Genomic DNA, 11,261 nt, shown 5'->3' on the forward strand with positions numbered 1-11,261 from the left:
AGCATGGCAACGCGAACAAACCATCTGTTATAGGCCGGAATTCATAGTCGAATCTTATTCAAGTTCCAGCTTAAGTACGATCTTGAGACGTCAATGCTGTTATTTCATTGGTTAAGTAAGTCTCAAGTCGGCTCGAAGCTAGACTTAAGACAATGCTTGAGCTTAAGATCGGTCTATGAATCCCGTCCATAGTATCTCTATTCTATGGGATAGAATGATATGTAGTAAGGTGTTGTCTTCGTCAATCAGCTAGTCTGGTGGGAGATTCAGAGGCGCGCTCCCCGCTCCCCGTACCTTATGATGTCGTTTGTACCTCACGCACGCTTCGATGTACGGGGAGCGGGGAGCGCTCTCTACCAGACTAGCTGAGTGACGAAGACAACACCTTACTACATATCGTTCTATCCCATAGAAGATGCGGACAGTTCCGCTCACAGAAGGTTGACTCTGTGGCCGGAATTCATAGTCGAATCTTATTCAAGTTCCAGCTTAGGGCCACCGCACAAACTCTTCCATAAGGGCCACCGCACAAACTCTTCCATAAGGGCCACCGCACAAACTCTTCCATAACGCGTTACGTTACGTTAAGTACTCCATACGAACCTAAGTTGTACTTAAAATTTAATTTAAATCAACGCACAAAGAAATCCTTAACGTAAGTTCTTAAGTTCTTACGTTAAGGATTTCTTTGTGCGTTGATTTAAGTTAAATTTTAAGTACAACTTAGATTTGTATGGAGTACTTAACGTAACGTAACGCGTTATGGAAAAGTTTGTGCGGTGGCCCTAACGCGTTACGTTACGTTAAGTACTCCATACGAACTTAAGTTGTACTTAAAATTTAACTTAAATCAACGCACAAAGAAATCCTTAGGGCCACCGCACAAGCTTTTTCGTAACACGTTACGTTACGTTAAGTGCTCCATAAATCTAAGTTCGTATTTAAAATTAAACTTACATCAACGCACAAAGAAACTTTTAACGTAAGTTCTTAAGTTCTTACGTTAAGGATTTCTTTGTGCGTTGATTTAAGTTAAATTTTAAGTACAACTTAAGTTCGTATGGAGTACTTAACGTAACGTAACGCGTTATGGAAGAGTTTGTGCGGTGGTCCTTAACGTAAGAACTTAAGAACTTACGTTAAAAGTTTCTTTGTGCGTTGATGTAAGTTTAATTTTAAGTACGAACTTAGATTTATGGAGCACTTAACGTAACGTAACGTGTTACGAAAAAGCTTGTGCGGTGGCCCTTAAGCACGATCTTGAGACGTCAATGCTGTTATTTCATTGGTTAAGTAAGTCTCAAGTCGGCTCGAAGCTAGACTTAAGACAATGCTTGAGCTTAAGATCGGTCTATGAATCCCGTTCTATATTATATATCTCTATGGCTACCATGCAGCATCAGTTTAACCTTAATTGTTCTACTTTTAATGAGTAATGAACATGGACTGATGCTGGTAGCGCTAATAGCGTTTTCCTGAACGCACCCAAGGCTCTATGGACGGGATTCATAGACCGATCTTAAGCTCAAGCATTGTCTTAAGTCTAGCTTCGAGCCGACTTGAGACTTACTTAACCAATGAAATAACAGCATTGACGTCTCAAGATCGTGCTTAAGCTGGAACTTGAATAAGATTCGACTATGAATTCCGGCCTATCTATAGGTTTGTTTTTTATTTCTGCACTGCTGCACTGGTGCAATAAGATAGATGGTCTGTTCTTTCTAGCTGTACTGTTGCACTGGTGCAATAAGTTAGAATGAGAAAAAATATACTTGTCTTACTTTAACTTATTGCACCAGTGTAATAGTGCAGCTAAAAAGAACAGGCCAAGAATAAGACAAATATATTTTTTCTCATTCTAACTTATTGCACTAGTACAGCAGTGCAGGAATAAAAAACAAACCTTATATATCTATGGTCGAGAACCTTCTTTGCTCATCATCTCTCTCATCATTACAGCTGATCGCAACGTCACGTGTGCGTTTGATTCGTGCTTGTCAAGTAGCCTCGAAATTGTGCAAAATTGCGGTGCATCGGCCGTGATCGGTTGATTGCGGCTGATCGTACGTCAATTGACGAAGAATGCTGCACACTCGTTAAAGAATGACGTCGAATTGATGCTTTCAAATGAGGTTAATAAATAATTTTTATGCCGGTAGATATTGAGTACCTCGACGTTATTATTGTTTTAAATGTTACTGTTGTTACTCCTCGAAGGTCTTATCGTAGGCGAGACAGTCATCTGATGTGAAAAAGGCGTGAGACGTCGCGACAATTCCACAACCATCCGACATAAAGTCAGTGCCAGAGAGATAATGTACTGCCTACAATGGCTAATCCCTGTGCTGCTGATACCGAAGCCTGTGAACCCAGCTCTGCTGCAAACCCATGTCATGTTTATGGCACTTTATCTCATCGGATTCTTCCTGGAGCGCAAGCCTTGCACTATCTGTAGTCTCGTGTTCCTTGCTGCTGTCTTCCTTATTTGCTATAGTGGAATAGGCAATTGTCTACTCTGGAGCACAAATTGCGACACAGTAAGATGTGACAATGGCTAAGATTGTCAACTATCTTTAACTCGCAAACGCTGAGAGTTAACAGAGAATTATTTATCCTCTTGTTTGTTTTCTATTACGTTTATGTGCATACATACTTGCGTGCATTTATACGAGTGAGTTTTTAACTTTTTTTTTCTTTTTTCCTCCCTCTTCTCCCTTCCTTCTCCTCTCATGCTACAGTATAATACACAAAGGTAGCTTTTAATCTGTTTTGAAAAAAATTATAGTGTACTAAAGTAGTCTTTAGTTTCTAGCTGCATCAAGATTAGCCATGATTCACATTACAAAAAATTTACTTTATCTACGATGTAATGTTTTACTGGATATTTACATACTTTTTGTGTATAGTCTTCAAATCACAGAATTCCAAATAAGCAAACATGTGATACAATGTATTTGATGAAATTCATTACATAAACTATAAAATATTGCCACAATCATTGACTGGAGCCAATTAAATTTCCAATTTATAATGTGATATAGCTTTTAATATAGCTTGTTAATGAAATTTACTTGAAAAATGCAAATTTCATATATTAATAAAATACACTTGTTACAATAAAACAAATCGGAAATTATGCAGCATATTTTTTTTATACTTATTCATAGTTTTTAGCTGCACCTTTTCTATGATTTTAAATAGTTACTTTTTCACAGGATTCCATACTTCTTCCTTACACAACATACATTAAAGAATATATATTGATAAGCTGTTCATAAAGTTATCATTTACTTCATTAACATTAAAATTGCAGCAAATTATGTAATATGATTATTTGATTGATTGGTTGATGTTAATAAGTAGAAAATGTCGCGATTGATTTATACCAACTATAACATGATGAAATCAAAATTTAAGCATAAAATATAAAACTTATCAAGTGAATATCAAGTAGACCAAAATTTCTCAAGTGATAATTCTTGTCAAATCTGAGATAGCTAAAATATAGCAGCCAGAACTAGGAAAAAGTTAAAGGAAAGGGAGAAGTGGCTAAAACTATGTAAAAATATTTTTTGTATTGCTGCTTTTATATTATTACAAATCACCCACCTACACACACGGGCGCGCGCGCACACACACGCACGCACGCACGCGCACACACACACACACACACACACACACACACACACACACACACACACACACACACACACACACAGAATAGAGTATATAAATTTGCTTTTCAGATTTAAATTCAAAGAATTGATCTGTGCTATAATTTATGATTGTAAATTTATTTGCTACCTATAATTTTTAATGTAATATCTAATTTAGTATAAGTAATATTACCAATGTAAATATAGTCATAGTAACTAAAAATTATTATCCATATAACTCATGAATATAGATACAAATACAAGAGGAGGTTTTTAGATTCTGCCTCGGGTGAGGAGTGAAATTTAAAGGTTATATCGGTAAATCTTTTATATTTATCTTTAAAGCATGTATGTGATAAGGTCAATTACTTTTCTGCATCTATCATATAATCTTATATTTGTAATATTTTAATATAAATTAAAGAACTTTGTCTTAGACAAAGTTGCAAAAATTATACCTTTATGCAGATTCAAGTAAAAGCTTAATACTTTATAACCATACGAAAATTGTGTTTACATCTTTTGGTATAAAACTGCAATCTACAATGATTTTGATTGGAAAATCCCAATTAGGCAAAATAGATTTACTCCATTCATTAAAATGAGTTAGTATTAAAAAGCTTGCTTTATTTTATTGTAATACTACTCTTTGTAATTGCTTCCACATAAAGTATACATTGAGAACTTTCATAAAATGATTTAAATTAGAAATAAATGAAAAAAAAAAACCAATTTGTTTTACAAATCATGCGCACACATGTAATATGTGCACACATACATACACAATGAGCAATAAAAAAAATTATTAATCAAATTCATTTTAAACATGTCAACATTGTATACACAGGTGTCAAAATAAAACATGAAAAATTAGTTTTGTATTTTAGAGCCCATTTATTTTTATATTATAAAAATTATTGAAGAGCTTTTCCACGACCAAAGCCACCACGGAACTCAAGATCACCGGTACCTGCACCAACATCAGCCTTCTTATCACCAGTACCTGGGGGACCACCTGGTCCTCGTCTGTATCCCGCGCGATCTTCTGTTGGTCTCGACCCTTCGCTCCTAGTTGTAGCTGGTCTTGGTCTTGTAGTTTCGGATCTTGGTTGTTTTTTAAGGGTGGAAGGTACAATTTCAGGGGGCAAGTGTAGGTATCCACGTAAATATTCAATACCATCGTTTGTAAGATACCAATAGAAATGTCTCCATGCAAATTGCTCCTTTACATACCCTCTAGACTTCAAAGACTGGAAGGATAAAAATAAAAATATACATCCTAGGAAATTAAACATTGATATACACGTTGGTAATAATCCAGAGTATAGTAAGATATAAGGATTTCATGTGCGCAACAAGAAACATTTACCTGCATAGCTTTAATTACTTGAAGATTAGGAATATTTTCCAGTTCTGGATGTTTTGATGCGTGATAATCTTTTTTTGCTACCATAACCCCCTCCTTAAAAAGGTACTCGTAGATAGCCACACGATTTTTTTTTGGCATCAACATTCTGTGAAGTAGAAAATAGTAATGAAAATAATCCAATATATTCTAATTGACATAATAAACATTACGACACTTTAAGACACATGACAAACAGGAGATTCTTTTGTAAGGTATTTAGTCTGCCCACAGCCTTGACGAACAAAAGATATACTATTTAAAACGGTTTATAAATAATAAAATACTATATATAATATATATAAATTAAGGTTATGATGGCATTAGTAAAATATCGTTAACAAGACACTGTACACGACTACTAATATTTTTTTAAAAGTTATATTTAAAAGTTATGTTTCAATTATAATTTTAAATTGTGAAAAACGTATTTTTATCAAAGAGAAATACGAATAAAACATAAACGCAGCAAATTCGCAAATATTCAACGTAATACGCAAAAATTCAATGCTAATAAAAATATAATCGGATTGAATAAATTCTTGTGGATCATGGATTTTGATGAATTTGTTGCTTTTATGTAATTTTTACAAATAAGCAGGATTAAAACGGATATCGTATAAAACTCAACACACTTGACAACTTCAACGTGCACCTCTTCTCAAAAGGAATTGGTCAGCCGTTTGACGCATCGATGTTTGATGGCGTTCAGGGCTGCGTTCCAAAATTCAACCTTGGTTGCTATACCGCGTTCCAAAATTACTAATATGGAGAATTGATTACCAATGGCCTAGTTTACATCGTGCATTTGATACGCGTATCAAATAGTAAATAACTAGTGAATGTGTTTAATCATTGGCTGATCAGCTTAAATTCACTACTTGATACGCGTATCAAATGCACGATGTAAACTAGACCAATGGCTTAGTTTACATCGTCAAAACCTTAGTACGCGTATTAAGTTTGGTGCGCACCAAAGCCTTAGTACGGGCGCGTTTACATCGAATGTACTAAGCATGTACTGTGAAAAATATAATACAAATTTAATTCATATTCATGTCTCCTACTAAGACATTTTCACACCGGTTTTTAGATTTTAGCACTGAGGTTATGCTCAATTGCCAAATTCTCTTTAAAATGCGTTTTATGCGTTTACATCGACATTTGTATCACTTGGTACGCGTATCAGTTTAGTACGATACTCCTACTTGATACGCTCGTACCAAATTGATCCGGCAGCGTTTACATCGTGCGTACTAAATATTTAGTACGAATTTGATACGAATATGGTACCTGATACGCGTATCAAATGCACGATGTAAACTAAGCCAATGACATATGTGGTTTGTTCGCGTCGCCATGCTCCGACATGCTCCTACCAGAGAGGAACCTGAGAACGGCCACCGCGGCCTTTTTCGTGCGACCGATATTTGACTAGCATCAGCGCCAAACGTGGATGTAAAGTCTGTTTTACATTAATCGCAAGCAGCTAGTTGCGACTTGACATCCAATAGGCGCTTAGTTTCTAGTTAAAGCTCGACATTTATTGGGTGTTGCAAATTGCAACTGGCGACTGCAATTAATGTAGAACGGGCTTTACATCCACGTTTGGCGCTGATGCTAGTCAAATATTGGTCGCACGAAAAAAGCCGCGGTGGCCGCTCTCAGGTTCTCTCTGCTCCTACTCACTCCAACGCATTCTAATAGGTTGGCGTCATCGGAATCAACGTATTGGCGTGCGTTGGGGTGAATAGGAGCATGTTGGGGCATGTGACGCGAACAGACCCCTAGTTTACACCGAGCACTTGGTATGCATATCAAATAGTAAATAACTAGTGAATGTGTTTAATCATTGGCTGATCAGCTTAAATTCACTACTTGATACGCGTACCAAGTGCTAAACTAGTAGAATGGCTGCGTTCAGCATAGGCTGCGGTCCACTTGACGCTACAAATGCTTTGAAGCGTTTGATTGACCAATCGAAACAAAGATTTTTACGAATTAACCAATCAAAGAATGCTTTGAAACGTTTGTAGCGTCAAGTGGACCGTAGCCATAGCTCTAGTTTACACCGAGCATTTGATACGCGTATCAGGTACCATATTCGTATCAAATTCGTACTAAATATTTAGTACGCACGATGTAAACGCTGCCGGATCAATTTGGTACGAGCGTATCAAGTAGGAGTATCGTACTAAACTGATACGCGTACCAAGTGATACAAATGTCGATGTAAACGCATAAAACGCATTTTAGAGAGAATTTAGCAATTGAGCATAACCTCAGTGCTAAAATCTAAAAACCGGTGTGAAAATGTCTTAGTAGGAGACATCAACATGAATTAAATTTGTATTATATTTTTCACAGTACATGCTTAGTACATTCGATGTAAACGCGCCCGTACTAAGGCTTTGGTGCGCACCAAACTTAATACGCGTACTAAGGTTTTGACGATGTAAACTAAGCCATTTACTATTTGATACGCGTACCAAGTGCTCGGTGTAAACTAGGTCATAGGGAGCGTTCCCACTGTGCGCGTCACGCGTCGCGTCGTCCTTCGCATCCAATCAAAACATCTATTATATTTTATTATAATAAAATGGGACGTTTTGATTGGACGCAAAGGACGACGCGACGCGTGACGCGCTCGGTGGGAACGCTCCCTTAGGGTGCTTTCCATTTAGTAACACAAGTCGACACAAGCATCGTTTTATCTTTTTTTATGTTCAATGAGTAACAAAGATAGAACGATACTTGTGTCGACTTGTGTCATTAAATGGAAAATACCCATAGGCTGCGTTTCGATATTCACTGCCAGTACTGAAAATCTATAGTTTACGTCACATACACTGTAGAATTTCAGTATAACTGACAGTGAATATCGAAATGCAGCCATAGTATGAATAGACGGAGCATGACGTCACTACAACTGATGCTTGCAAATAATGGGAGCGAGACACATATATGAAGTAGAGATACTATGGCCGGTATTCATAGTCGATTCTTATATTTAAGATCATCTTAAGTACAGTCTTAAGATGCCATCAACCAATCACAGAGCCGTATTAGCATCTTAAGACATTACTTGAGACGATCTTAAAATAAGATTCGACTATGAATACCGACCTATGTCAGAGATTCGCGGATGCGTTAACGATTTCTGATTGGCTTGGGGTATAACCGGAAGTATGAGAGGGAAAGATAGATATAACTGACAGAGAAAGCCTAGTCGACCTAACTTGTCACCTGTCAAAAGAAGTGTCAACAGAGTGTCTACGTGTCTACCAAATAGAATATAAAATCGGAGAAAAACCTGAGGTTGCACATATTTTTCTACGAGTCTAAATACAATGCTTAAATTATATTTATAATACATAATGTGTATATAAACATAATATGTATTTATATATAATAATACCCAGTGAACACATTTTATAGCGGCAATATAACATGGAAGTTACATGTAATTTAACATTGTTATTCTTGTGATATGTAGGTGCTATATGACATGGAAATAACCTGTTACGTAATATTTGTTATACGCAAGTGATCTAGCTGTTATACATCGTTTTGGCGTTACAGTTATTCAACAAAAATTGTATAATCGTAACATAACACGTTTGTATCAATGTTATTACGGAACGATGCGTCGTAGTTGACTCAAAAATCAGACATAACATATCCTGAATGACAGATCTATTTAATAATAAAAAAAATTATTATAAAAATAATGTTTTCAAAAATAACGGTTTGTCTACAATTACTGCAAACAAAAAATATACAAAATCTAAATTCATCATGTGCTGAACAAAAACAGAATAATAAACGTATAATATTATTCAATTTTTCTTAGAATTATGATCTATATATAGTTAACCATCTAATTAATCATTTGAACGCTTCAAAGATTAGTGCTAAATAGATCGCAATTTCCATCAAATTATTAAGGTTATGGAAAAAGATAAATTTAACAATGAAATTAATAAGTAAATAAATTAATGCTATTTATTTTTAATATGTTTTGCAAAATTTAATTGCTTTTATAAAAAATAATATAGTCGCGTCAGTTTACATATAGGTACATGTAGACAATAACAAGTACCCATATCGATGAGTCAAATTGGCGTAGCAGGTAGAATACAAGGTTCGTAATCTTAACCCAGACAGCACATGTAGATTATGAGAACGATAATAGGATATTGCGAAAGTATATTGCAATATTCGTATAATATTAGAGATACGTCTGTGATATGGCGAGTATATACTCATAACGTACTATGTCCGCGTTGCCTTATCCCATAGAATTTCGCTGGCAGTTTATGAGAATATACCGAATATATCTTAAGAATGTTATACGTATGTCTAAAGTATATCTTCAGTATATTCACAATATGTCTACAGTATGTTCACATTATATGGGCTCATGCATAATGAGAGGAATAAGGAACAAGGAATTAAACATACAGAATTAGCAAAAAGAAATAAGAAGAGGAATTAATCATTTCGCACATCAGGAAGCTATCGCAAAAAATGAAGCGTAATATCTGTTGAATACGCTGGGGTGCTTTGGGAAATTATGCTCAGATAATTGTAGGTTATAACCTAAATAATATATGTATATATACAATATATATATATTATTATAGTTTACGTTACTATATTATATCTTATGTACATACCAGAGTTATCTGGGCGTAATTCCTGAGAAAACCACGTTGTCCGTGAGTTCGTGTTCGCACGTTCACACCCTACACTTCACCACGTGTCTGCATCACACGGCAGACGAAAATGCGTAACGTTACAGATCATAGATAGCGTTGACATGATTCACTTTCGATATTACACGGATATTTTGGAAATATGTGATAGATATACATGAGATATATCATAGGATATTTTACGGATGTTTTGAGTATATTAGATATAATCTCAGTATATTCAGTAGGAGTTGCGAAGTTCAGTCGCTATATTCTAAGTTTATCTTGAGGATATATCAAAATGACATTCTACTGAGACGTTATATGAATGTTTACGTATATTCGGTATGATCACAGTACATTACGTATGAGAGTATAATATTCGTACGATATCTGGTGCTGTCTGGGAAGGTCCCGGGTTCAAACCTAGCAGCGGCAAGTAAGAATAAAATAAAAAATAACATATTTAAATTTAATTAATTAATAAAAATTTATCCTAAATGTAGTATGTGCTGTTGATAAAAATAATTTCAAAAAAATGAAATTTTAATTTTATTTTATTTTTCTTTGTAACTGTTGTGTAACGGTTAGATAACATGTAATTATAACATGTTATATTGCTGAGTCGGAAATTGTAACTTACATGTAAGTTACGTGTAATTTCAGAGTAACGTAACCTGTTATATTCGGTTACATTGCTGTTACACTGCTGCTATATTACTGTGTTCACTGGGTATATAATTTCTTAATAATCAATTTATATTACTTAACCTTACATGGGAAAATTAATGAAATATGCCTAAACCTTTTTTTTAAATATATTGTGTTTTAATATTTATTTTGTTCACGATTATTAAATATCAATAACTACAAATAAAAAAAAATATATATTGTATTCTTGCATTTACAATCAAAATAAACCGCCATTGAAAACGTCATCCGATATCCGGTTTTACCCCAGACGGCACATCTGCGAATCTCTGTTATAGTGGGTGTTTACGATAATGGCTATCCGAGTAATTTTCTCTAGGACCAAAATATATGATAAGCACAACCATCTACTATCATCATGATTCGTGACAACTCAATGCTGTCCGGTATAGCCAAATCATCACGAGCAAGTTGCGAGTTCCGTGAGTTTGTAGCAGGTAACCTAAAAAGTACGACATAAATAATTTGATTATTACAATTAAAAATAATCTGTTTTTAATGTATGATAAGATTATTAACTTTAAAATAGTAATTATATGTAACACAATCATGTATTTTTAAAGTATTGTCTAAAGTAATATCAGAGTTTATTTTATTTACAAATATTTATTTTGTCTATCAAGTTTCTATCATAACGGTATTATTTCAAAACCTAATATAATATTTTAATTAAACATTGATTCTCAATAAATGTTATTATTTATTAACTAACATATATATTAGAAAAGTCATCTTTTATTAAACGGATGGTGTTAACACTTTGAAACAAATGAGATAAATTATGTAAAATTA

The 11,261-nt window shown here is 34.6% G+C and overlaps 2 protein-coding genes across 5 annotated transcripts; one reads left to right on the forward strand and one right to left on the reverse strand.

Moving 5' to 3' along the window:
* Positions 1 to 1,841: 1,841 nt before the first annotated feature.
* LOC105840183 (bladder cancer-associated protein) lies at positions 1,842 to 4,163 on the forward strand. 3 transcript variants are annotated; one of them, XM_012687052.3, is made up of 2 exons: positions 1,842 to 2,155; positions 2,230 to 4,163. In XM_012687052.3, exon 2 carries the CDS (start codon positions 2,316 to 2,318, stop codon positions 2,556 to 2,558), a length of 243 nt encoding a protein of 80 aa, XP_012542506.1. In that variant the 5' UTR covers positions 1,842 to 2,155; positions 2,230 to 2,315; the 3' UTR covers positions 2,559 to 4,163. The 3 variants fall into 3 exon arrangements, with proteins under 3 accessions (XP_012542506.1, XP_012542505.1, XP_012542504.1); XM_012687051.3 differs by having other exon boundaries at positions 1,843 to 2,132; XM_012687050.3 differs by having other exon boundaries at positions 1,845 to 2,132; positions 2,218 to 4,163.
* A 363-nt stretch (positions 4,164 to 4,526) lies between these two features.
* LOC105840182 (40S ribosomal protein S10) lies at positions 4,527 to 5,823 on the reverse strand. 2 transcript variants are annotated; one of them, XM_036287748.1, is made up of 3 exons: positions 5,697 to 5,823; positions 5,026 to 5,170; positions 4,571 to 4,906 (listed from the first exon to the last, which is right to left on the reverse strand). In XM_036287748.1, exons 2-3 carry the CDS (start codon positions 5,167 to 5,169, stop codon positions 4,571 to 4,573), a joined length of 480 nt encoding a protein of 159 aa, XP_036143641.1. In that variant the 5' UTR covers position 5,170; positions 5,697 to 5,823. The 2 variants fall into 2 exon arrangements, with proteins under 2 accessions (XP_028046204.1, XP_036143641.1); XM_028190403.1 differs by lacking the exon at positions 5,697 to 5,823 and having other exon boundaries at positions 4,527 to 4,906; positions 5,026 to 5,169.
* Between the last annotated feature and the right edge of the window lie 5,438 nt (positions 5,824 to 11,261).

This window comes from Monomorium pharaonis, chromosome 5, assembly GCF_013373865.1.
Source record: "Monomorium pharaonis isolate MP-MQ-018 chromosome 5, ASM1337386v2, whole genome shotgun sequence".
Classification (NCBI taxonomy): domain Eukaryota; kingdom Metazoa; phylum Arthropoda; class Insecta; order Hymenoptera; family Formicidae; genus Monomorium; species Monomorium pharaonis.

Bases quoted from the DNA above. Each gene is read 5' to 3' on its own strand.
- LOC105840183 (XM_012687052.3), top strand. From the start codon at position 2,316: ATGTACTGCCTACAATGGCTAATCCCTGTGCTGCTGATACCGAAGCCT.
- LOC105840182 (XM_028190403.1), bottom strand. From the start codon at position 5,169: ATGTTGATGCCAAAAAAAAATCGTGTGGCTATCTACGAGTACCTTTTT. The intron at 4,907-5,025 runs GTAAATGTTTCT...TTATCCTTCCAG, and splicing joins AAGTAATTAAAGCTATGCAG to TCTTTGAAGTCTAGAGGGTA.